This window comes from Callorhinus ursinus, unplaced genomic scaffold (genome assembly GCF_003265705.2).
Source record: "Callorhinus ursinus isolate GAN/ISIS: 27379988/994484 unplaced genomic scaffold, GSC_fseal_2.0 scaffold41, whole genome shotgun sequence".
Taxonomy (NCBI): Eukaryota; Metazoa; Chordata; class Mammalia; order Carnivora; family Otariidae; genus Callorhinus; species Callorhinus ursinus.
This window is the reverse complement of record NW_027397103.1, coordinates 10,759,034-10,781,406: the sequence shown is the minus strand read 5'-3', so window position 1 is coordinate 10,781,406 and position 22,373 is coordinate 10,759,034. Positions and strand designations below refer to the sequence as shown.

Genomic DNA, 22,373 nt, shown 5'->3' with positions numbered 1-22,373 from the left:
GGTAGCAGCTCTATTAAGATATAGTCACATACCAAATAATTCACCCACTTTTTAAGTAATCTCTACCCCCAACGCAGGACTCGAACTCATGTGAGATCAAGAGTCATATGCTCGGGGCACCTGGGTGGCTGAGATGGTTGTCTGCCTTCGGCTCAGGACATCATCCCAGCTCCTGGGATCGAGCCCCACGTCGGGCTCCTGGCTCAGCAGGGAGCCTGCTTCTCCCTCTCCCTCTGCCTCTCTCCCTGCTCATGATCACTCTCTGTATCTCTGTGTCTCAAATGAATAAATGAAATCTTAAAAAAAAAAAAAAAGTCGTATGCTCTTCCAACTGAGCCAGCCAAGTGTCCCAGCGACTTTCTAAGATTTTAGACAAGCTCTAATTTCTCAGAGGTTCCCCATCTTGCAAAGCAAAGGCAACCGATTTCAGAATGCTGGAGAGAACTAGAAAGCACCCAGCACAATATTTGGTTATAGGAAACAGCAAGTCCGTAGTTAAGCTTACTGGTACGTCAGCAGCAAAGACTGCACGTCTTTGAAGGTGCTCCTGTCTCTTGCAAAGAAGGGTGCCAGACCGCACGCAGACACCCACTCATGCTGTACCCAAGTGAATTAGGAACTGACTAGGACAATGGAAGCAAAAGCATTTCTTAAAATCTTAATTTTATTCCTAAAGTTCAAATTAGCTAGCGGTAGCACTGAAAATACACTTTCACTATACAAAACAGTGTAAACTGATTACACATTAAAAAGAAGAATTTAACACACACACTTCTCTAACAAAAGCTAGATGCAGCCCTTGCTCTAAAAAGCTGTACCCGAACAGAAATGGACATGTTGAGTCTAAGGCCCTGGCAAATTGACTACAGAATGTCGGTTCCCAATTATGTTTAAACGCAGAAAGATCAACAATGTGGAAACTTACATTCATCAAATAGTAGCATTTAAAATCTACACGACTAATAAAGTGAACATTCAGAGGGGCCACCGCTCAGTGTGTACCATGTCGGCCACTTGTGGACGTGATCTCATCCAAAGAGAACAGAAGTTTCAAACATCTGAGTTGTTTAAGTTAAAAAGAAAATGAAGGAGAAATAAGAGAACAGGATAAATGTTCTCCAAAGAGAGCAGGAGCCGATGCTGCAAGCAGTCTGACTTCATCAGCGATTAGTGATCATGGACATGGGATGGAGCCCCGCACGACCTGGGAATCAGCCCGGCCACAGGCTGGCAGGCATACGGCGCAGACCAACGTCACCACCACTTAGGAGGAATCTTTCTGTCCCCAGTTAGTAGTGAAAATAATTTTTTAAAATAGTTTCAGCCTTTGAATACTCAGTTTCCAGTCGCTTCTATACACTGAAATGCCTGGGATGGAGCCTGGCTTCAGGACTTGAACACGTGCACGGCGCGCACCACGTACTGCCGACAGATGGGACACTCGCTCATGCGCTTGCCACACTTGGTGCAGGTGACCATGTGCCCGCACTCGAGCAGGACACAGTCAATGACAGCGTCCATGCAGATACGGCACAGGCGGTCGTCTTCCTCATCCTGCAGCTGCAGCCGCTCGCCATCTGAAAGGCAAAAGAGAGCAGGGGCTGTGGGCACAGCACTGCCTGACGGCGGCCGAGCCCCGGATGAGCCCTGTCTTGTAAGAGAAATAATCCAGCTTCTCTGCACTTCAGTTCCCTCCACTAGAAATGGCAGTAATAATACCCATCTTCATAGAGTTTTGTGAAGAAGAAATGAGAAATGCTTAGCTTAGGGCCAGGTAGGAAGGGCCCAACAAATGTTAGCTACTTATTTCTATTTTATAGCTGTAATTCAAAGTTTATGTGATAGGACAGATTACTTCTGTAAGTGAAAATGAAGAAACCCAAGGTTGTCCTATACATGGGCCTCAGAGCACATGACTGGAAATTTCCAACCCAACTGTGTGGCCTCGGGAAAAGTCAGTCTCCAGAGCTTCATCTTGGTAGGAAGAGCTTTATTTCCACACTGAAAGGAAAGTTATGAAGAGTCGTATGTACATCAAGTAGTCTGTACTTGGGGGAAAGTTTAGAAGTATCTCAAAAACCAGTTGGAGTCTAACTGTAAACAGATAGGCCACCCTGGTTCTATGGCCCAGATTTAGGTTCTGAGAAGATCCAAGCTCTGAATAAGAAAGGTGCTGGATGAGTTTAAAAGGTTCACCTCATCCTGAGATTTGGTCCTAAAGCTATAGACACCAAGGCTTCCCTTTTCACAGGTGTAGAGAGGACTGACGGGAATATATCATGAAATACAACAGTCAGAAAGAACAGGAATTCGACCCTAAAGGGCCAATAGTTTCTGGATTTAAGAGAAATAACAATGCCATGTCAGGAGATTCTTGTAAAGCAGGGACTGGGGAGAAAGGACTCATGGGATAAAACAACGGATGAGCCGGTAGAGAAGACACTAGAGGGCTCCTGAGTAAACCAGAGTCTAGGCTGTGGTCCCCTCTCCTGCACGGAAGTTTCCTTCCAACTCTTATAAGTTCTGAGCATAAAGCAGAGGAGCCAGGGTCTGTCAAGGCTATTAGGTAAGGCTACTGGGGTGAATCTCAACGTAAGTGACTGAAGCCAGTCAAACTAGGGAAGATTCCAGCTGTGCTCAAAACAAAATGAGTTTTCCACAGGCCTAGAGATTGGACCAGGGATAGAGTAAGCAGTAAGTTAACTGAAAAAGGCACTTTGGCAAACGTGCATGTCTTGGCCTCCTCTACCATAAACCCCTGGAGGGTGGGGATGGCCATGCACGACCAGTGCACGCTATGCATAGTTGTACACGCGCTACACTAAGCAAACGGACTTCTCCCCTCACTGCCAGAATACCATTTCCCAGCCACAGCCTGGGACCTCTGAAGGCTCTGAGGATTGATTCCTGTGTCTACCCTTGTGGCATCATCTTAGAAATAGGTATGTCAAAATAATTCCTGCATATTCTGGACACAAAACTGTTTATCAATAATTGCTGTATTATAACCAGATTTAAAAAAAAAAACCCAAGGTGATAAAAGTTAATGATGGGAGGACCATTTAGACAGGAAAATAATAGGGCACCTGGGTGGCTAAGTCGGTTGAGCATCTGCCTTTGGCTCAGGTCATGATCCTCGGGTTCTGGGATCGACCTGCATGGGGCTTCCTGCTCAGTGGGGAGTCTGCTTTTCCCTCTCCCTTTATCCCTCCCCCTGCTCACTCGCTCTCTCAAAACAAATAAAAAAAAATAGATAGGAACACAATATTTGTCAGTCTAAACACCACTGAAATCTTTTTTCTTGCCTATAAATGCTCTATGGCTTGGCCCTGCTACTAAGGATTTCTGCTCCATGCCTCATCAATAAATAGATCAGGAATTCTTAACCTCAGCTTTTCCCAATTTACACAGAAACCTAATACCTGATGCTAAGAACTACTTAACTTCTTGGCTCTAGGGAATTTTTTTTCCAGTGAGGATTTAAAAGCTACAACTGAGATAACCAAAGTACTGGCCTGCCAGAAGGGTTAGTGAGAAAGCATGCATTTTTATAGAGACAAGGAATTTCATTAGAGTTCTAACAAATTATGGCAAAGAAAACCGGACTGAACAGACGATGACCTAACTCACTTGGCAATGGCAGTCTCAGAGCCAACATCACATAATAAACCTCCTTCTTAATAGATCGACAGATTCGTACATCTCATTTGTTCAATAAAAGGATAATTTTCTCAAAAAATGTGACTTCGTTGTGATAAAAACAGCCCAGTTTTTAAAAGCCTAAAGAAGGACAGTATAGGGGGAAGAAAGAAAAAGGAAACCTACATGACTTTTGGTTTTCTTCATTCTCTTTGTATAACCGGTTTACTTTCTCTACCAGCTCCCATTTTTCACAGCAGCCAGAATAGTTGACAAAATTCCGAGCCAGGATCTCCTTCAGCTGTCGCACGCTCATTCCTTCCACATCTTCAAGGCCTGACAGGTCAGACAGTGAAGCTCTTACTCGCTTCTTAGAGAGGCCAGGCGTCTGCAATCCCAGAGGGCTTCCATTAGCTCTGCTCCCGCAAAGGTAGACCTCCCACAGCAAGGACGGCTGCACGCTCCCCTCACCCTCCAGTCACCACTGGCCCTGGCTACTCTTCCCAGACTTCCCATCAGTTCTTGAAGTGTTGTCTCTGTTACGCTACACTCAAACCAGAAGAAACATCCCGTGCTAATCTAGCGGAAGTCCACATAGGCACTTTCCCTGCCTGCCAGGTCGGCGTGTCAAGGAACGCAGATTTTACAGGCGCACTCACCCGCTCCTCTACGTTTTCTTCATCGTCATCACCCTCATCATCTTCGTCATCATCTTCCTCATCCTCCTCTTCTGTGTTTGCTGAAGCTGTTTCACTCTGTACCTACACATATCGATCTGATTAGGTCAGGAATCCTATTCTCATTAAGTATCAACCCTGTCCGTCAATATTCGACAATGGAGAAAAGCCTTCCATAGATCCTCCACAAGAATAACCCCGGCACCTGGCATACTCCACAGCGACCTTGGCTCTGGAGTGCTGCTGCCTCTCCCAAAGAGCCGGGCCCTACATGATTTCATAAATAACTTAGCTTCCATAAACCTATCTCAAAAGCCAAATTCCTATGTTGTGTGTGAAATTGTACAACCTAACCAGAGAAACCTAACTCCCTGAGAAAGGTCCCATCACGAAACGCCAAAGCCGTCAGTGTACGCAGCTGCACTGCTTCGTCATCAAAGGACCCGCATGAGGCTGGTCTAGCTGGAGCCTCAAAGATAACAGAGAGAAGCTAAAGCGCTGAGTTCGGCCTGATCGATTTGGGAAGACGCCAATCCTACTACATCATACCTAGACATTCTGATTCCAGAGACTGCTTTCTAGACTTCTTCACTGATGGCTGATGCTAGTTCTAGTTTTTAGAAATTCCTCAACAATCAGAACAGAAAGACCTTTGACTTGTGTTATGTACCTTCTTCCATATCTTTCTCTTCAGACTTTGACCATAGCTCTACAATAGTCCAGGTCAGTTCCCAATTTCAAATATTCCACCCCACCGGCTCACAAGCGCCATGTTACAGCATCCAAAGACCCACACCTTCCAAGAATGGTCATATACCCAAAAGCGGCACACAAGTCAGATGTGTCTTGTGTTTGCATCATTGTTATGCCAGCTCTCATTTGGGAAAATAATTAAAACTCCTAGGTTGGACTTCTCTAATTTGTGACTATTTAGAAGGCAACTAGACCAGATTTCCCTCTGCTCTTAACTGCTTTCTTCAGGGAAGAGAATTAAATGTGGAGTTGTTCAAAATAATCCATTCAGCATTTCAGAATCATTCATACATACGAACTGAATTACTAATTACAAGCCCTTGCATGTTATTCAGTCAGGATGCCCAAGGACCTCACTGGGACAATATTCTGCCCTGGCATTTCTTTGAAATTAGTAAATAATCACATTATTTGATTAATTCAGATGGCTTTCTCCCATTATCTAAATTAGAATTCGAACAATTTTACTGTAGCAAGGCAATTGGGCATTAGGTTAACTTACACGGCTGTGTCCATGGTCACTGACAAATAATCCTGCAAACATTTATACACTATTTTTCACAGTCATTACTTCAATAGTTAGCATTTAATTTATAAGGAAACTGAAGTAACTGGAGTCAAGAGACTGATGAGCTTCAGACAGTTGACTTTGGGGTTACCCAGCACCTAGGCTCAGACACTCACAGCGGGAGAGCCCACACATACGGAGTTCAGCAGCGTGTGGAACCTCTGCCCCCACAGGGAGTCGTGAAGCCCTAACGGCCCCACCCTACATGGCCGACTGGCGGTGCCAGGCCCTTGCTGTAATTACATCCTCGTACCTGTGTCAGCGCCCCAGAGCCTAGGGTCCGGTCTCCACCCAGAAGGTCTCCCTGAAATGAAGACATGGTAGCAGAAGGGGCTGTATAGTTTGAAAAAAATGAATTTGTAAGAAAGCTAGAAGTCTGGGACCGTGAGGAATTGAGGCTGCTCGTGTCCAGGTCATCCTCAGAGCCCAGCCCATGGTGGCAGAGTACCAAATCCACCAAGTCTTCTTTCTCTCGACAGGTATCAGTTGGGATATTTCGAAGAATGAGATATTGCCGGAGATCCTTGACTTTTAGTCGCATTAACTGAGGGCGCTGAAAGGCCGTCTCTTGTAGTAAGTGACACGTGGAACATCTGCGGAGATTCTCTTGTAAGACTGAACAAACGGAGCAAAAATCCTTCTTGCAGTCACAACATACATGCTAAAGAAACAGAAAGAAAAGAAGCAGCTAATGATAGCCAGATATCGGCCACTGTGAAAGCAGTCCTGTTCTTTTTGCCTTCTATTAAAATTCAATTTTAGTTCTTATGAAGTCTCCTGTGGCACCGGGCTACTCTCACAGCCACCTTTGGGTTCGAAAAGCCATGAAAATCAAAACTCTCACTGCTGAGGCAGTTTGGAGTCACCGAAGTTCAAATACAGCCCTTTAAGAAAAACATACACTCTTGTGTTAATGAATTAAAACCTTTCCACCCCTTGGTGCAAACATGTAATTAGCAGAACAGAGATGACTTGAACCACGTGGAGAAGAAAGCACAAACTCTTCCTACTCTTTTCCTATGTGAACAATCTCCCCACTTCAAGAGAAGCTGAAGCTGGGGGGGGTGGGGGGTGGGGGAGGAAGAACACAGAGAGGGAAAGAGAAAGGTAAATTATCTCTCAAGGTCATTCAAAGCAAATAGAGGATCTCACTATTATAGTAACCTGTATCTTACCGAGCCTTAATCACACGCAAAGCCATTGCACTAGCAAAGCTTAAAGGAGACACTAGGAATGTGTCCTTTCTGCTTCCTGCATTGTTCAGAAGCTAACACCTTGTGTCTGACATTTTTTGGAGGACTGAACTGATGATCAAAGACTGACATGGCCTCACAATATGAGTGGTTCTCAGAAAAAATGACTTTCTGTCTTAGAGAAAGTAACTGTCTCAGCCCAAGTGTTTTATGCTGAATCTCTACACATTGGTTATCTTGTAATAATTTCTTCACTTAAGAATGTGGGTAGGGGGCGCCTAGGTGGCTCAGTCAGTTAAGCGTCTGCCTTCAGCTCAGGTCATGATCCCAGGGTCCTGGGATCTAGTCCCACATCAGGTTCCTCACTCAGCAGGGAGCCTGCTTCTCCCTCTGCCTGCCGCTCCCCCTGCTTGTGCTCTGTCAAATAAATAAGTAAAATCTTAAAAAAAAAAAAAAAAAAAAAGACTGTGGGTAGAGATACATTTTTTGAAACGAGGTCAGTTATAGTAAATCATCTCTGAACAAAACTGCAGACTAATTAAATCTCTTGCTCTAGAACATAAGCATAGTCAGGAAGAATCAAAGTATAAAGAGCTCAAAGGCAAGATGCCTGAGCAACATTGAGAACAACACCTTGTCAGAAAACTTGAGCAGTAATACAGTCCCTTCAACCGAGTACTTTTTTAAAAAGGTTTTATTTATTCGAGAGAGAAAAAGAACATGAGTGTGTGGGGGGGGGAAGGGCAGAGGAAGAGAGAGAAGCAGACTCTCCACTGAGCAGGAAGCCCAATGTGGGGCTCCATCTCAGGACCCCGGAGGTCATGACCCAAGCTGAAGGCAGACACCTAACCAACTGAGCCACCCACGCACCCCCAACTGAGTACTTTTCTGAATAGGAAATGGTTAATAAAGATTTTTGGTAATTTTATTTTTTATTTATATTTTAAGTTTTATTTATTTATTTGACAGAGAGAGCGCAAGTAGGCAGAGCAGTAGATAGAGGGAGAGGGAGAAGCAGACTCCCCACTGAGCACGGAGCCCGATGTGGGGCTCGATCCCAGGGCCCTGGGATCATGACCTGAGCCGAAGGCAGACGCTTAACCGACTGAGCCACCCAGGTGCCCCAGGATTTTTGGTAATTTTAATAAAAAGAAATGATTCATTAGCATTCAGCATATAATCAAGAAATGCATCTTTTGTACAGAACATTTCATCCAACTCACCTTCTTTCTAAAGACTGAAAATGAAAGTCCACAGGCTTTGCAAACTATGTTAGGCCCTTCCGTAGGTGCTGGTGGGTAAGTGGAAAAATCAGAGTTTGGTGCAAATCTGAATGGACCGGTACCTCCTGCAAATCCTGACTGCTGGCCCCGGACAGCTCCAGTTCCCATGACTTCATTCAGCAGCCCACAGCATGAAGCCCACATAGACGTGGCACCCGCCTGGAAAGGAAAACAAATAAAGACCACAGTTTAAAGCTGAGTGGAACCTGGGCTCTCTGGGAACTTCAGGGACTGCCATTCTGGAGAGGTACATTTGCCCTAAATAACTCTGAGATTCTTCTTCTGAGGAATAAAACTGATATATAATGAATTTTAGGTGTACATTACAATTCGATTTTGTATACACTACAAAGTGATCACAAATCTAGTTCCTATCCATCACCCTACAGTTGGGCCCCTGCACCCATTTCACCACTCCTCTTAACCCTTTCCCCTCTAGTAACCACGAATCTCTTCTATGAGTTTGCTCATTTGTTTTGTTTTTTTAAATTCCACATATAAGTAAAATCATATAGTATTTCTCTCTCTTTGCCGAACTTACTGCACTTAGCACAATTCCCTCAAGGTCCATCTCTGTTGTTACAAATGGCAAGATTTCCTTCTTTTTGATGGCTGGGTAGTATTCCATCGTATGTACCTACCACCTCTTCTTTATCCATTCATCCACCAAGGGACACGTAGGTTTTCATATCTTGATTATTGTGAATAATGCTGCAGTGAACATAGGGGATGCATAGATCTTTTTGAATTAGTGTTTTCATATTCTTCAAATAAATACCCAAAGTGGAATAGCTCGATTATGGTAGTTCCATATTTTTAATTTTTCAAGGACCCTCCATATTGTTTTCCACAGTGGCTTTACTAACTTACATTCCCACCAACAGTGTACGAGGGTTCCCTTTCTGCCACATCCTTACCAACACATATTATTTCTTGTCTTTTTTATGACAGCCATTCTAATAGGTGTGAGAGGATATCTCACTGTGGTTTTGAGAGCTTATTCTTAGAAGCATCAAAATTTTAAGCTCTTTGGAAAGAGATAATTTTCTGGTATTTTCAAAGAATATTTGGCGATGGGGAAACTTGTGACATCATTAAACAAAAGGAAAAGATACAATATGAACCCAATTTTTGTAAAAAAAGAAAAAATCCACATACACTGAAACAGAGATACATGTGTGTGCACGCCGAGAAAAAGGACTGGATGGGCGTACTGCTTGTGCAACATGTGAGATCTGCTTACACCAAAATAGCTGTTTGTTGTTTATCTGAAACTCAAACTTGACTGAGCACTCTGTATTCTATCTGCCACCTTCACCTGGTGACTGTACTAGACGGCACAGTTCTACAGGTTAAGGAAGACTTTCCCAGCTATCATTCAGCAAACCAAATATAAATTCAAATTACTTAATTTCACTAAACTTCTATTCTCTCCTTTGTAGCCGTGCATAACAAACTATGGCATATATAAATTTTATTTTGAAAAAAATGACTGGAAAAACATCAAAATGCCAACTGAAGCTCTAGGGTTTTAATATAACTTGTATAAATCTATTTTCTTTCTACTTTCCAAGCTCTTTATAAATACACTACTTTGACATTAAAAATATATATATGTATTTTTTTTTAAGATTTTATTTACTTGAAAGAGAGGGAGAGAGAGCATAAGCAGGGGGAACAGCAGGCAGAGGGAGAGGGAGAAACAGGCTCCCGCCAAGCAAGGAGCCCGACGCGGGACTCGATCCCAGGACTCTGGGATCAGGACCTGAGCCGAAGGCAGACGCTTAACCATCTGAGCCACCCAGGCGGCCCCTAAAAATATATTTTTTAAAAAGCAGTGATCCTATCTTTTCAAAATGAGAACACTAAACACAATTTCTGATGACTGGATAACCATAATGACCTTCCAGTGCAGAAGGGCTATTTGTCACTCCACTAAATGGCCTGAAATTAATGTACTGCCTTTAGTTTGTTTTCTCCTGTCTCTTCCCTGTGAGGCACCACTGCTCACATTAGACTCACCTCCAGCAAACTGTCTCCTTTTTTACTTCAGACTCAGAAACCTGATAACCAAGCTGGTCAGAGTATATATGAAAATATATTTTCAATGAGCACTCAAGGTACTTTCCCATGCAAAGGTACAAAAGCAATAGTGTTTGGAACCAATGAGCTTTTACCCCTTGTCCTAATTCTTAAGCACATTCTAGACTCTAGATAATGTGATAGATAATGGGAGTCCAGGTAGGTGAGATGTGATCAGTTAAAATGGCAACACAGTTCCATATTTTATTATCTAACTCTATCAAATATTTACTATTTGTCCAACAAGCTCTTTAAAAAAATTTTTAAAACAACCTTAAAAGGCTATTTAGAATGCTATAGAAGAATCATGCTATTCTTGCTACTTCCCACACGTAATATGCTATATTAAATATAGGGAAAGGAGAAGGTAAAGCAGTAAGAAACCACAATATAGTGTTCAAACAGTCTCAAGTTTCAGGGTCACTGACTTGAGTATTATATAGCTTCATACCCTATAATTCTAGAGAAACAGTGATGCCTTTAAAAGTCAGGTTGAACTATAATTAATAGTTCATACCTTTAAATAAATATATACCTCAGACTCTAGAGCCATGATATGTTTAAACATAAAAGCATAAAAATCCAGATTAAGTTCATTTAAAGTGTGTGTTCTTTTTTGTGGTGAGCACAGCACAACGTATAGAGGTGTCAAGTCATTATCTTATACACCTGAAGCTAAGGTAACATTGTATGTCAACTAGACTTCAATGAAAATCTTTTAATTTTTTAAAAAGTATTCTTTTAGCAAAAGATTCATCCTCAGTGCTTTAAACAATGAGCTCTTGGAGGGCCTGGCTCACTCAGTGGAGCACGTGACTCTGGATCTCAGGGTCATAAGTTTGAGCCCCACGTTGGACGTAGAGATTACTTTAAAAAAAAAAAAAGTGAGCTCTTAAAACTGAAAATGTTTTTAAAAATTCAATTTGCGGGGCGCCTGGGTGGCTCAGTAGGTTAAGCATCTGCCTTTGGCTCAGGTCATGATCCCGGGGTCCTGGGATGGAGGCCTGCCCCCATCAGACTTCCTGCTCAGCGGGGAGCCTGCTTCTCCCTCTCCCTCTGCTCCTTCCCCCACTTGCACTTACACTCTCTCATTCACTCTCAAATAAAATCTTTAAAGAATAAAATAAAATAAAAATTCAATTTGTATTACACCTGAAACTAATATAACACTGTGTTAATTATACTGGAATTAAAAATAAAACAAATGTTTTTCAAGTTTGCTGCTGGGGGAAAAAAAAAATCAACTTGTACATATCATTTTCGGGGCCAAAATACCTCAATTGCAGAAAGTACCACTGGGATAAACTCTTCTTCATTCCAGGAGTTTAAAGTAGTAGTTTTTGGTGAGCTTCAGCTTCCTGCTGACCTGGGTACTTAACAGTTAAACAGCCATGTCTGCTTTTATCCCCTTTCTGATTCCCAGTGACGCTGCCTCCCCAATGCTACTGAAAGTTCCTTGTGAACACAACTCCCTTTTTCTACAGCATCTAGCTCCACCACCATTACTGATAAGAACTGTGTAACAGGTTTCTTTATATTACCTCTTTCCAAGCAACGTAACAACAAATTTTGTGTGCTGCCTAGAAAGATCCACTTTTAACTAGTTGAGAAAGTATTAAAGGTAAAAAGGATTCTGACCTAGCAGGCATGAAGTCTCAAATGATACTCCCTCTTACAAGCACCACTGTCACAGTTCGTTCTGCCAGAAAGCAGTTTTACAATGAAAGTTAAAGGAAGAGTATACATTTCAAACTCTATTAATGAGTATAATCATTAAAATTCTAAGCTGAAAATATTCACAGCTCTAGTGAAGGGAAAAGGATTTACTTTGGGAAAACAGGTAGAACCTCTATGCGGGCATCAATATTGGAGAGTAACACTTTCATCCCATTCCTCGTTTCTATAAAGGGGAGGGAATTTCCTCTTCATTCCCCAGAAGGGAAAACAATGAAAAGAACACTCCTATCTTCTTTTGGCCATCTCATTACAAAATAAAAGACAAAGCTCAAGCCACCCCCGAAGTGTTGTCCCAGGCAAAAAATATGTTGCTGCAACCTAGTATTTGGCATAACTCAGCCAAAGACCATAGCAAAGGGAAAGAGGAAACACAGAAAAGATCTAGGTCTCAGCTTCATTAGGTCTGTGAACTTAAGACAGAATCTCCCAATAAGAGAATGCTCGGATCACACTCAAGGGTAAACCTACCTACGTATACTGTTACCCCCTAACAATAGCATTTGCAACACTCCAGCCTTCTTCAAAGCTCAGAAATTTGAAATCGTGGAAGCCCCAGTCGCTAGTTTTATTTGAAGTGCCTTTCTTTCGCATCCAGCATATCTTTAAAAATTAATTTCCATTTCCCCCTTAAGCCCCATGTTTTCTGGCACACCAGTGCTGAAATGAAGGTGATTTCTTTAGTGCTTCGACATCCCCGACTTCTTGGGAGCAGGTGTTTTCAGTCCTGTATCACAACAGCTACTGCCAAGGTCTCTTGATAGGAAGTTGCACAGGCCTGTGAAGTGGCCCAGAAAGTTGTGGCTGGACTCAACAAGGGGGCCTTAAAAAATCCTGAGGCTTGGGTCCCACCCCAGAAATTCTGACTTAACTGGTCTGGGGTATAACCTGAGGCGTTAGAATTTTTTAAGATTTTTTTTTCAAATGCACTGATTTTTATTAGCAGCATTTATCAGAATACATTTTATTAAAAATATATGAGCTTGTATAGCAAATATATTAGGTACACAGAACACACCAACTGTTCCGGTGAAACTAGAATTGTCATTCTAGTGTTGAAATTGGAAAAAAGTTTTCTGCCTAGTACTTTCCCTATTTTATTACTTCCTTGAAGTTTTGTGCTTGTTTTATATTTCTTGTTTACTTAGGTTAAAATTTTATTAAATATTTTGAAATTATTTAAATGCAAATGTCTATTTTTCATAAGAAAATTAGTCCTCTGGATCATATGCCAAAAAATTTGAATCAGATTTTCTCAAAGTAAAATTCTCCCATTTTCTTGATTTGTTGAACTTACATATAAGGGAATTATGATGCTAATAAGTGATACAATGGTGTTACAGTACTAAATGGTACCCTATCACAGAATTGTTCACTTGTGAAAAACCAGTTTATAACCTGATAGGTATATAGAGTCTATAGATTACGATTTTATTTTTTTTTAAGTAATCTCCACCCCCAACGTGGGGCTTGAACTCATGACCCAGAGACCAAGAGTCACAGGCTCCAGCAACTGAGCCAGCCAGGTGCCCCTGGAATTTTTTAAAAGTTCCCCCACGTGATTTGAATTACAGTGGAGGCTAAAGGGTTAACAGCAGCTTGGTTTAGCGGCTCTCTTCTTCCTGCCTACAAGGTTTTAGCTGGAAAACCACTCAGCAGAGTGCTGATAAGAGGCTATGATTACTTCTGAAGCCTGTGCCTCTCTCCAAGACCAAGACGTTAGCCAAATACTCCTCACAACCTGTGGACAATTTTTCCCCACAGGAGTGGGTCATGTCTCTAGGGTTTCTTCTCCCTCTATGGTCTCCCCTAATCCCTTCAGGAAGGCTTGGCTGAGTTTTTAACAATCTCATCTGATTCTTAAATTAGTTCCTTTGCATATATTGGCCCAGAATTTTTGCTGAAATTGGTGCCTGCCTTCATTTTTAATTTACTCCCTCATTTTATTTACTCTTTGCTTTCTGGCCCTAACTTTTCATTTCCCAACTTATTCCTCTACATGTTTTGTGTGAAATCTCCAATACTAGGAGAAAGGCAGTGATTTTTGGGACAAAAACCACCATCGTTCAAACTATTTTTGTCCTTCACCTCCAAGTTGAAGAATCCACTCAGAAGATGAATCTCCCCAGCCCTGGTTGGGCTCCATCTGCTTGCCTCCCCTTTAGTAGGTTTCATCTCCCAGCACTTTCCCATAAAGTCCCAACTTCCTAAATTTGTTTTTTTTTAAAGATTTAATTTAATTAATTTATTTGACAGAGAGAGAGACAGCGAGAGAGGGAACACAAGCAAGGGGAGTGGGAGAGGGAGAAGCAGGCTTCCCGTGGAACAGGGAGCCCGATGCGGGGCTCGATCCCAGGACTCTGGGATCGTGACGTGAACCGAAGGCAGACCCTTAACAACTGAGCCACCCAGGCGCCCCACCCTCAGGGAACAGGCATCCCTACCTCACACCCATCACCTTGACATTCAATTAATAATGCTTGAAGGGTCCTATACCAATCTTTCCCCTCTCTGTCCAAATTTTGTTACTACTTGACATGACAGTCCCAATTTTCAAGTAACAAAATCTATAAAAGCAATTATGGAACTATTTCAGAGAGCATTGTCCCAACAGTTTACTGGATGTGGGCTCTTAAAGGGGGTGTGGAGAAGGAACATGTCAGCTGATCTGAGCTCTTGACTCTGCCTCTATTTCCTTGGAGCCCAGTTACCATATCTTATAAGGTAATAGCCAAAAAGCTTCCCCCCTTTTGCGTCTTTCCTTTAAAAGCTTTAGAGAAAAAATAAATAAATAAAAGCTTTAGAGACCCAGGTTCATGTTCTTTCCCTCTGTCTTCCCTATCCTTTAAGATCTTCCACCAGTTTAAGCAGCCTGCATTCCCTTGTCTTTTACTCACTCTCTGTTCGCCTTCTGGTGGTAAGATTGAAACATATTTTCCAAATTACTCCATTTCCTCCTAGATTTTCTGAGCAAACCTAATTCCTAGACAGTACACAAGGCACAGCCCTTTGGCTTCTAAATTTGCAGTAAACTGAGTTGTTGCTCTGCCCTGATTCCATGCACAAGATGAATGGTGACCATTGCATGCTTATAAAAATTTTTTAAAAAAGGGAAAAAAAGCTACCCTCCCATGAGTAAGGCCAGAGTCTGGATCTCTGAAAACTATAGCTATGATCTGGGCTTATGTGACTAACAATTCCAAATCCTACTTGGGACCATGGCTGAGAGAACTCTACAGGCTAAACCACATGAATCTAAGAGGTTGGAAGGAACACTCTGTAAAGATGACTACATTTCCTCCCTTGACCATAAATGTAGTTCAAAAATGGAGAATAACTGAATAAGACAACTATCTACCTATGCCTGGCACAAAGCTAACTCAGGGAATTTAGCTGTGTTTGCAGTTTATTTTCTACCCACCAATGACTAATGAAAATAAATGATTTTCATAATAATCTAATCCCTTTCCTACATACCGCCTTAGGCCAAAATTGCTCCTGAATAATCATGGGACATGGCCTGCCTGGCTTGTATTAGCTAAGAACAAGTTATCACATTAAACACATACATGGCCCATGGTAAAAAATCAAATTCTAAAGCCTCCTGTCCAGACTGGCCCAGACACCTAGATCTCCTCATGTTATTCTGGTATCCAAAGCCAGTGCAGCAAGATTTTAGGGGGGCAGTAACTACTTTTTCCACTCCCAATTTGAAACTAAGAAATAATACAAACAGTAATTTAAATATTTGCTTGTTTTACTTATACCAATTAGAAAGTATGCCTTTAGCTCTGTAGCCCATCGGTCCTGATAATAGACCAGTGACCAGCAAAGCTGACCAACAGCAGCTTACCACCTAGTTGACCAGAATGCTATCACCCCACAGGAAGACAGATCTGAGAAGGTCCCAGAAAGTGCTGTTTGGCTCCTGTGCTAAAACTCACCAACATAAATGTTCCTCTTCTTTCTCTGGTAGCATAAAGTGTTTGTCCTGTATTGTTTCTTCCTAGAGGATGAATTAGAAAGTCTCTCCCCTCTGTAGGAATATAAAGGAGGCAAAGGGAATGCACCCACAAACCTAAACAATTTGCATGCGAGTGGGACTGAGTTTCCACTGCTATGACATTTATTTCCATGACATACCACCAATATTACAAGCACTCTCTCAGATTCCTCAAATTCACACAACAGAAGTCCATTCTGAATCACCATTCCAGTCAACAAAAGCAAGAGGAAATGTGTTGTGTCTTTGCAAGAGCAATAACCCAGCATCATTCTGACACAGTGCCAGTTTTCAAATGGCCTCAAGTTTCAACCATCTTTGAGAGACAGAGAGAGAGAGAGAGAGAGTTTCATAATCCCTGTGGGTGGGGGTATAATTCCAAAATGCTCAATGAAAAAATTTTGCTACAAATTTTGAATCCTATTCTAAACCACATCAGGATGTGATCCCGTCTAATGATGCCACCAAATATTACAGTCACCAGGCAAACTAGAATGAATAACAAGAAAAGCCATGCTGGGGCGCCGCCCAGGTGGCTCAGTCGTTAAGCGTCTGCCTTCAGCTCAGGTCATGATCCCAGGGTCCTGGGATCCAGCCCCGTGTCGGGCTCTCTGCTCAGGCGGGAGCCTGCCTCTGCCTCTGCCCCTGCCCGCTGCTCCCCCTGCTTGTGTGCTTGCGTGCGCACGCATGCTCTCTCTCTCAAAAATGGATAAATAAAATCTTAAAAAAAAAAGTCATGCTGGTTTCCATGAAGATTAACAATCAGTGAGAAAGTTGATGGATTTGAAAACAGCAGAAAGCTAATGATCATATTCTAAATCATTTGCCTCTTTTTTAAGTAAGCTCTACACCCAACATGGGGTTTGAACTCACAACTCTTAAGAGTCACATGCTGTACCAACTGAGCCAGCCAGGTGCCCCTCTATCATTTCCGTTGATTAAAATAGGTAAAGAGCGGGCGCCTGGGTGGCTCAGTTGGTTGGGCGACTGCCTTCGGCTCAGGTCATGATCCCCGAGTCCTGGGATCGAGTCCCACATCAGGCTCCTGGCTCAGCGGGGAGCCTGCTTTTCCCTCTGACCCTCTCCCCTCTCATGCTGTTTCTCTCTCTCTCTCTCTCTAATAAATAACTTTTTAAAAAAGAAAATAGGTAAAGAGCAATAATAATAATGCCACCTCCTAAGAGTTGCTTGCCTTAACTCCAAATTAGATATACTGTATACAGTTACATTAAAGAAAAACCTCCACATTTCAAATTCATGAATTTTAATTTTCTTAGATGTTGTATGAAGCTACTAGAACCAGGCAGGAATTCAGTTCTTCCTCTAACGAAAGCTTCCTTGGAGAATTCACTCACCATAGGTGTTATTTTCAACTCCAAACAACTTTGTTTGCTAAACTCAATATCCTTGTGTTAAACAACATGAAAAAATGTTTCAAACCTTAGAACCAGTGATGTAAAAGAATAAGTTTTACCGTTTAAATTTCAATTAGGTTAAACTTTCCTACAGAACATAGGACTAGCAGAAGTAACTAAGCAAAGCAGAACAGCTGCGAAGTTGAGATAATTATCAAAAATCTTTAACCTATTTAGAGCCACTTGAGCATATCCTCCTTAAAATGCGAAAGGATTTCTTATTGAAACTGCTGCTTCAACTGAAATAAAATTTTCAAGAAATTACCTTTTAAATTACCAAATAATCAGACCATATACCACAAAGGGGGAAATTCTACATCCTAAATTCTTTTTCTCATACAATTTGGACATTAAGCAGGCCGCAAAAACAGATGATCTTAAAAATGCGTATTTTTAGGTAAGAAATTTGGCCAAATTGATGGATGGATTTTTACAGTAAGGTATTCTGGAGATCATAAATGTTACCTTCCTCATATTTGGGTTTTGTTTTCTTTTTTTTTTAATATTATACTTGATCCTTAGCACTACTCCTCCACCTTTCAGAGAAGAAAAACAAAAAGGAAATTATATCCAACAGATTACTTTCTCCTTAATTTCTCATTTTGAGCTTGAAAGAATGAACATGATTAGTACAATCAGGGGTGAGATCAATATAAATACGGAAAAACAGGAAGGATTAAATCAATATAGGACACCAATTTGGATTTTTAAACCCCTTAGAGGGAATTAATTAAATGCTACTCTAAGGTTAAAGTTACTTGAGTCTTTGAGAGGTAAAAACTTCAAAACATCAGTTTCTAAACAAAGAAGTTAAAGGAAGAAAGTAAATACCCATTCTACACATCTTAAAATCAGCTACTCCTAGGTTTGAGTGAAGATGTAATTTTCTGATTGTTTAACTCTCAAAAGTAATTTTAATTCCCCTGAAAGAAGTACCTGCTTCAGTGAACATTCATATTAGGATTCCATGGCATCAGGAATCACTGGCCCTGCCCAGAAATCTACAGATGAGCATTGTTCACCATTTCAATTTTAAACAAAGTTAAATAATAAACAATAGCCCAAATCCCGTATCTCAGGAATCCACTTTCCACAAAAATATAAATGAAAAGCAGCTATCTTCATAACAGTCCTTTTGCACAGACTGATGTCTATTTAGGTCTGCCTTTTTGCTTCATGATGTATCTTTTCTACTTTTTCAACTACCACCAAACGTTGTTTCTAAAATGTCAAGTCAGAAAACAGTGACTTCCACTTAAATTGATTTTAAAGAACTTGATTAAAAATTTCAACACTGGGGATGCTTGGGCAGCTCAGGTCATGACCCTAGGGTTCCCTGGGAACCTCATCCCAGGCTCCTTGCTCAGCAGGGAGTCTGCTTCTCCCTCTGCCTGCCACTCCCCCTGCTTGCGCTCTGACAATAAATGAAATCCTTAAAAAAAAATTTTATTAAAAAAAAAAAATCCAGGGGCGCCTGGGTGGCTCAGTTGGTTAAGCGACTGCCTTCGGCTCAGGTCATGATCCTGGAGTCACGGAATCGAGTCCCACATCGGGCTCCCTGCTCAGCAGGGAGTCTGCTTCTCCCTCTGACCCTCTTCCCTCTCATGCTCCGTCTCTCGTTCTCTCTCTCTCAAATAAATAAATAAAATCTTAAAAAAAAAAAAAAATCCAGCACCAGACCTGTCCCTACTTCTCTCCTTCTAAATCTAGTTCATTGACGGGTCACAAATTTAATACTAATCACGATATTGACATTCTTTGAAGCTATATACATGTATATGTATATTTGTATTTGTGTGTGTATACATATATGTATATAAAGATCCCTGTTTTGTTTCTGAATCTTAACACAGCAAGATGATGGTTTGCAGCAAAGAAAGCTGGTTTTGGATATTTTTATATCTAATATCTTCATACTTTAACACACAGTTCAAAAAGTTTCCTATTTCCAAAAATCCTCGTTTCCTAAGGCCAGAAATATCCTTTCTTGCTCCTGAGCGTCTTCTTTTTGATACCTTACATCATATTCTGCTTTTTAATGTGGTTACCTAACAATGTCTTTTCTCTTGATTGGCAAACTCCTGAAAGGTGGGATTGCATTTTCAATTACTCCAACTCAGCAAGTCTCCCTCTTCCTAACACATAGGAAACGTTCATGAGAATATTTGCTGAATTTCTCTAGCCACTTGACACTCCCTATCAATCTTGCACAGCAAATTTTTGAGGCTTTGTGAGGGTACAGTTTTAAGCTAGCAATTCACCCTGTTATTTCTCTTACCCACAAGAAGCACGCCTCTTCAGAGGAATTAATGAAATCGTCTAGGTCTGAAAGAGTATCACCTTATGACTCATCGCACTTGGTCTGAGTTCAGCAAATGAATCAATACCTGAATTGACTGTCGTACACAGAGCTCTTTAGAACTCTGAGATCAAGTTGAGAAAATCAGCTCCCAAAAGTAGGCCAGAATCTTCCCCCTTCCCCCTTTTCTTAAACTTCTCACTCACTGATGCTCCCACGCTTTCACACCCACCTTGAAGAACTCAAGCTTGTCAAATTACTTGCTGCGTACCTAGTGGCGATGGAGACACATCTAGTTTGCTAGCGCTCTAGGTCACGGCCCCAATAATAAGCCTACGAAGAAATCCTTCAGAAGGGTGGGATCCCCGCCCGAAGGCTTTTAACCTGTTAGCTTAGCCCCAGCCTCACGACTCTCCGCACTACTCTTCTTCCCTTCGTCCTGCAGTCTCCGTCCTGCGACAGTCCCGTAGTGTTCCCGACATTTGGGTTAGTTCAAGGACTCGGGACGGGAGAGGGCACGCTGTGGGCAAACGCATGGAGGGCTGAGGCGGGAACTAGGGGGTCTGCCTCAGGCCCCCGAGGAAGCGGACAGGGCCAGGAGCAAAGACGGGCCCACCAGGCTTGAGCGCGGGGGGCGCCCGGCCTCTCCCCGCTCTCTCAGGCTCGCTGAAGGGAGGCGCTGTGGGAGCTGGAAAGGTCCCGGAGCCCAGGATCTCCGCTCTGGGCCGGTCAGGGCCCGGACGCCGGCCCGGGACGTCCCCCAGCGGAGCTCTCCGACGTGCCGGCGGGGTGAACCGCTGAGGCTAAAGGAAGCCACTTCAGGCGCCCCGGCCAGTTAGCAGAGGCGAGAAGGAACTGCCCGGCCCCACCGGCCCCTCACCTTCATGGCCGCGACCGCCGTGTCTCGGTCGGCTCTGCGGAGGAACTAAGCACCATAGCAGCTCCTCGCACACCCGCCTTCCTGCCTTCTGGGCGGCGATTACGGCTCCTCTCGCGGCGACCGAGCGTCCCGACGTAGGGGCGTAGTCACGCCCGCCTCTCGCCCCCGGGAAGAGCGCCGAGCGGCGGCCGCGTCGACCAATCCGAAGCCAGAGCTCTGGGGGCTGGTCACCAGAGCCAATGAAGTGGCGGGAACGGGGCGGGGCCTCTGGCCTGCCGGGTAGGCGGAGGAAGACTCCATTCCCTTCTGAGCCGAGACGGGCGGGTCTGGGCGTGGCGGGAGGCCCCAGCTGGGACTGATTTCTTGGTTGGGTCGCTGAAATAGGAGTCAGCGTTCCCTGAGGAACCTGTATGGTAGAGATTTAGCTTTGGGGCTAGGTGGTCAAGTTTTCAGGGCCGTGAAGGCAGGAAGGGGCGTGGTAAATTTGAAAACGCCGGTTGGTTTGAAGGGCTTTTTTTTTTTTAAATAGCCGTCAGAACAGGGCCTCGCATTTCCTCCCGAGGTACTCAAGCCGCTCACACTCCGTAATGACCTTAGGTCTCCCGTCTGGAGGGAGGGTCGGGTGAGCAGCGGCAAGCTGCGCACGCTAAGACGCGGCTCTAATAACAAGGTTTTATTGGAAACGCTTAAGCCAAACGGTTCTCAAATCCCAGCTGCTCTTTTAGAGCGACGTTCAAAATAATCAAATCCTCTAATACAATGAGGGGATTCGGATGAGCCCTTGGAATTGACTTTATGTGAACAGAGAAAATTGAAGGTTGTAAATATCGATTTCTTCAACCCGACTGGATGACACTCCGTTGGTTTTCCTGTACTTCCTCTCCCTTCTTAAATCCACCAATATTTAAAGAGTCATGAAGATGGCAATTCACTCACCTCTCATAGGACCTAACACTGTTCTTTTAAATCTATTTGTTTATATACACTATGTCAGATTAAATAAAACAAAGGCACTCCGCTTCCTTAGGCTGCAAGAATACTTATTTTTTAGGTTATATTTTAGCGTACTTAATGTTTAACTTCTTAACCAGTATAGTCCTGAATTTTCTTCTTTGGGAAAAAAATGCAAAGAAAGCCTTTCATTCACCGTGTCAGAGCAGTAGCTGAGCTTCATTGGAAAAGAGAGTATCAATTAATTCTTTAATAATCTAGGCACAAAGACACTTAATAAAAACTTGCTGGTGGTACAAAGCCATAATTTTCCCTCCTAAGAAAGGAAGCTGGCAGGCCTACCTCAAAGTTAACGAAAAAGCACATGAAAAGATACTCAACTTCATTAGCCATTAGCGAAATGCAAATCAAAACCACAAAGAGATACCACTTCACACCCACTGGAATGGCTAAAATCAAAGAGATAATAGTGTTGTGAGGATGTGAAGAAATTGGAACCTTAGTGTATTGCTGGTGGGACTGCAAAATGGTGCAGCTTCTTTGAAAAACAATTTGGCAGTTCCTCAAAGTGTTAAACATAGATTTACTATATGACCCAGCAATTCCAGTCCCATGTATAAACCCAGGAGAGAGAAAAACATGTCCACAAAAACAACAACAAAAACCCCTTACACATGAATGTTCACAGCAGCATAATCATAATAGTCAAAAAGTGAAAAAATGTAAACGTCTATTATTTGAAGAATGGATTAAAAATGTGGTTTATCCAGGGGCGCCTAGGTGGCTCAGTTGATTAAGCATCTGACTTTGGCTCAGGTCATAACCTTGGGGTCCTGGAATTGAGTCCTGCATTGGGCTCCTCGCTCAGCAGGGAGTCTGCTTGTCCCTCTCCCTTT

General features: G+C 42.7%; 1 protein-coding gene across 5 annotated transcripts; it reads right to left on the bottom strand.

Moving 5' to 3' along the window:
- Window positions 1-646: 646 nt before the first annotated feature.
- Window positions 647-20,659, bottom strand: RNF34 (ring finger protein 34). Of its 5 annotated transcripts, none has more exons than XM_073881182.1 (8): window positions 20,527-20,644; window positions 15,874-15,965; window positions 8,655-8,824; window positions 8,054-8,272; window positions 5,891-6,298; window positions 4,299-4,400; window positions 3,826-4,027; window positions 647-1,577 (listed from the first exon to the last, which is right to left on the bottom strand). In XM_073881182.1, the coding sequence occupies exons 3-8, from the start codon at window positions 8,739-8,741 to the stop codon at window positions 1,387-1,389; spliced, it is 1,209 nt and encodes a 402-aa protein (XP_073737283.1). In that variant the 5' UTR covers window positions 8,742-8,824; window positions 15,874-15,965; window positions 20,527-20,644; the 3' UTR covers window positions 647-1,386. The 5 variants fall into 5 exon arrangements, with proteins under 5 accessions (XP_073737283.1, XP_073737284.1, XP_073737285.1 ...); XM_073881183.1 differs by having other exon boundaries at window positions 8,755-8,824; window positions 20,527-20,643; XM_073881184.1 differs by lacking the exon at window positions 15,874-15,965 and having other exon boundaries at window positions 8,755-8,824; window positions 20,527-20,645.
- Window positions 20,660-22,373: the final 1,714 nt, after the last annotated feature.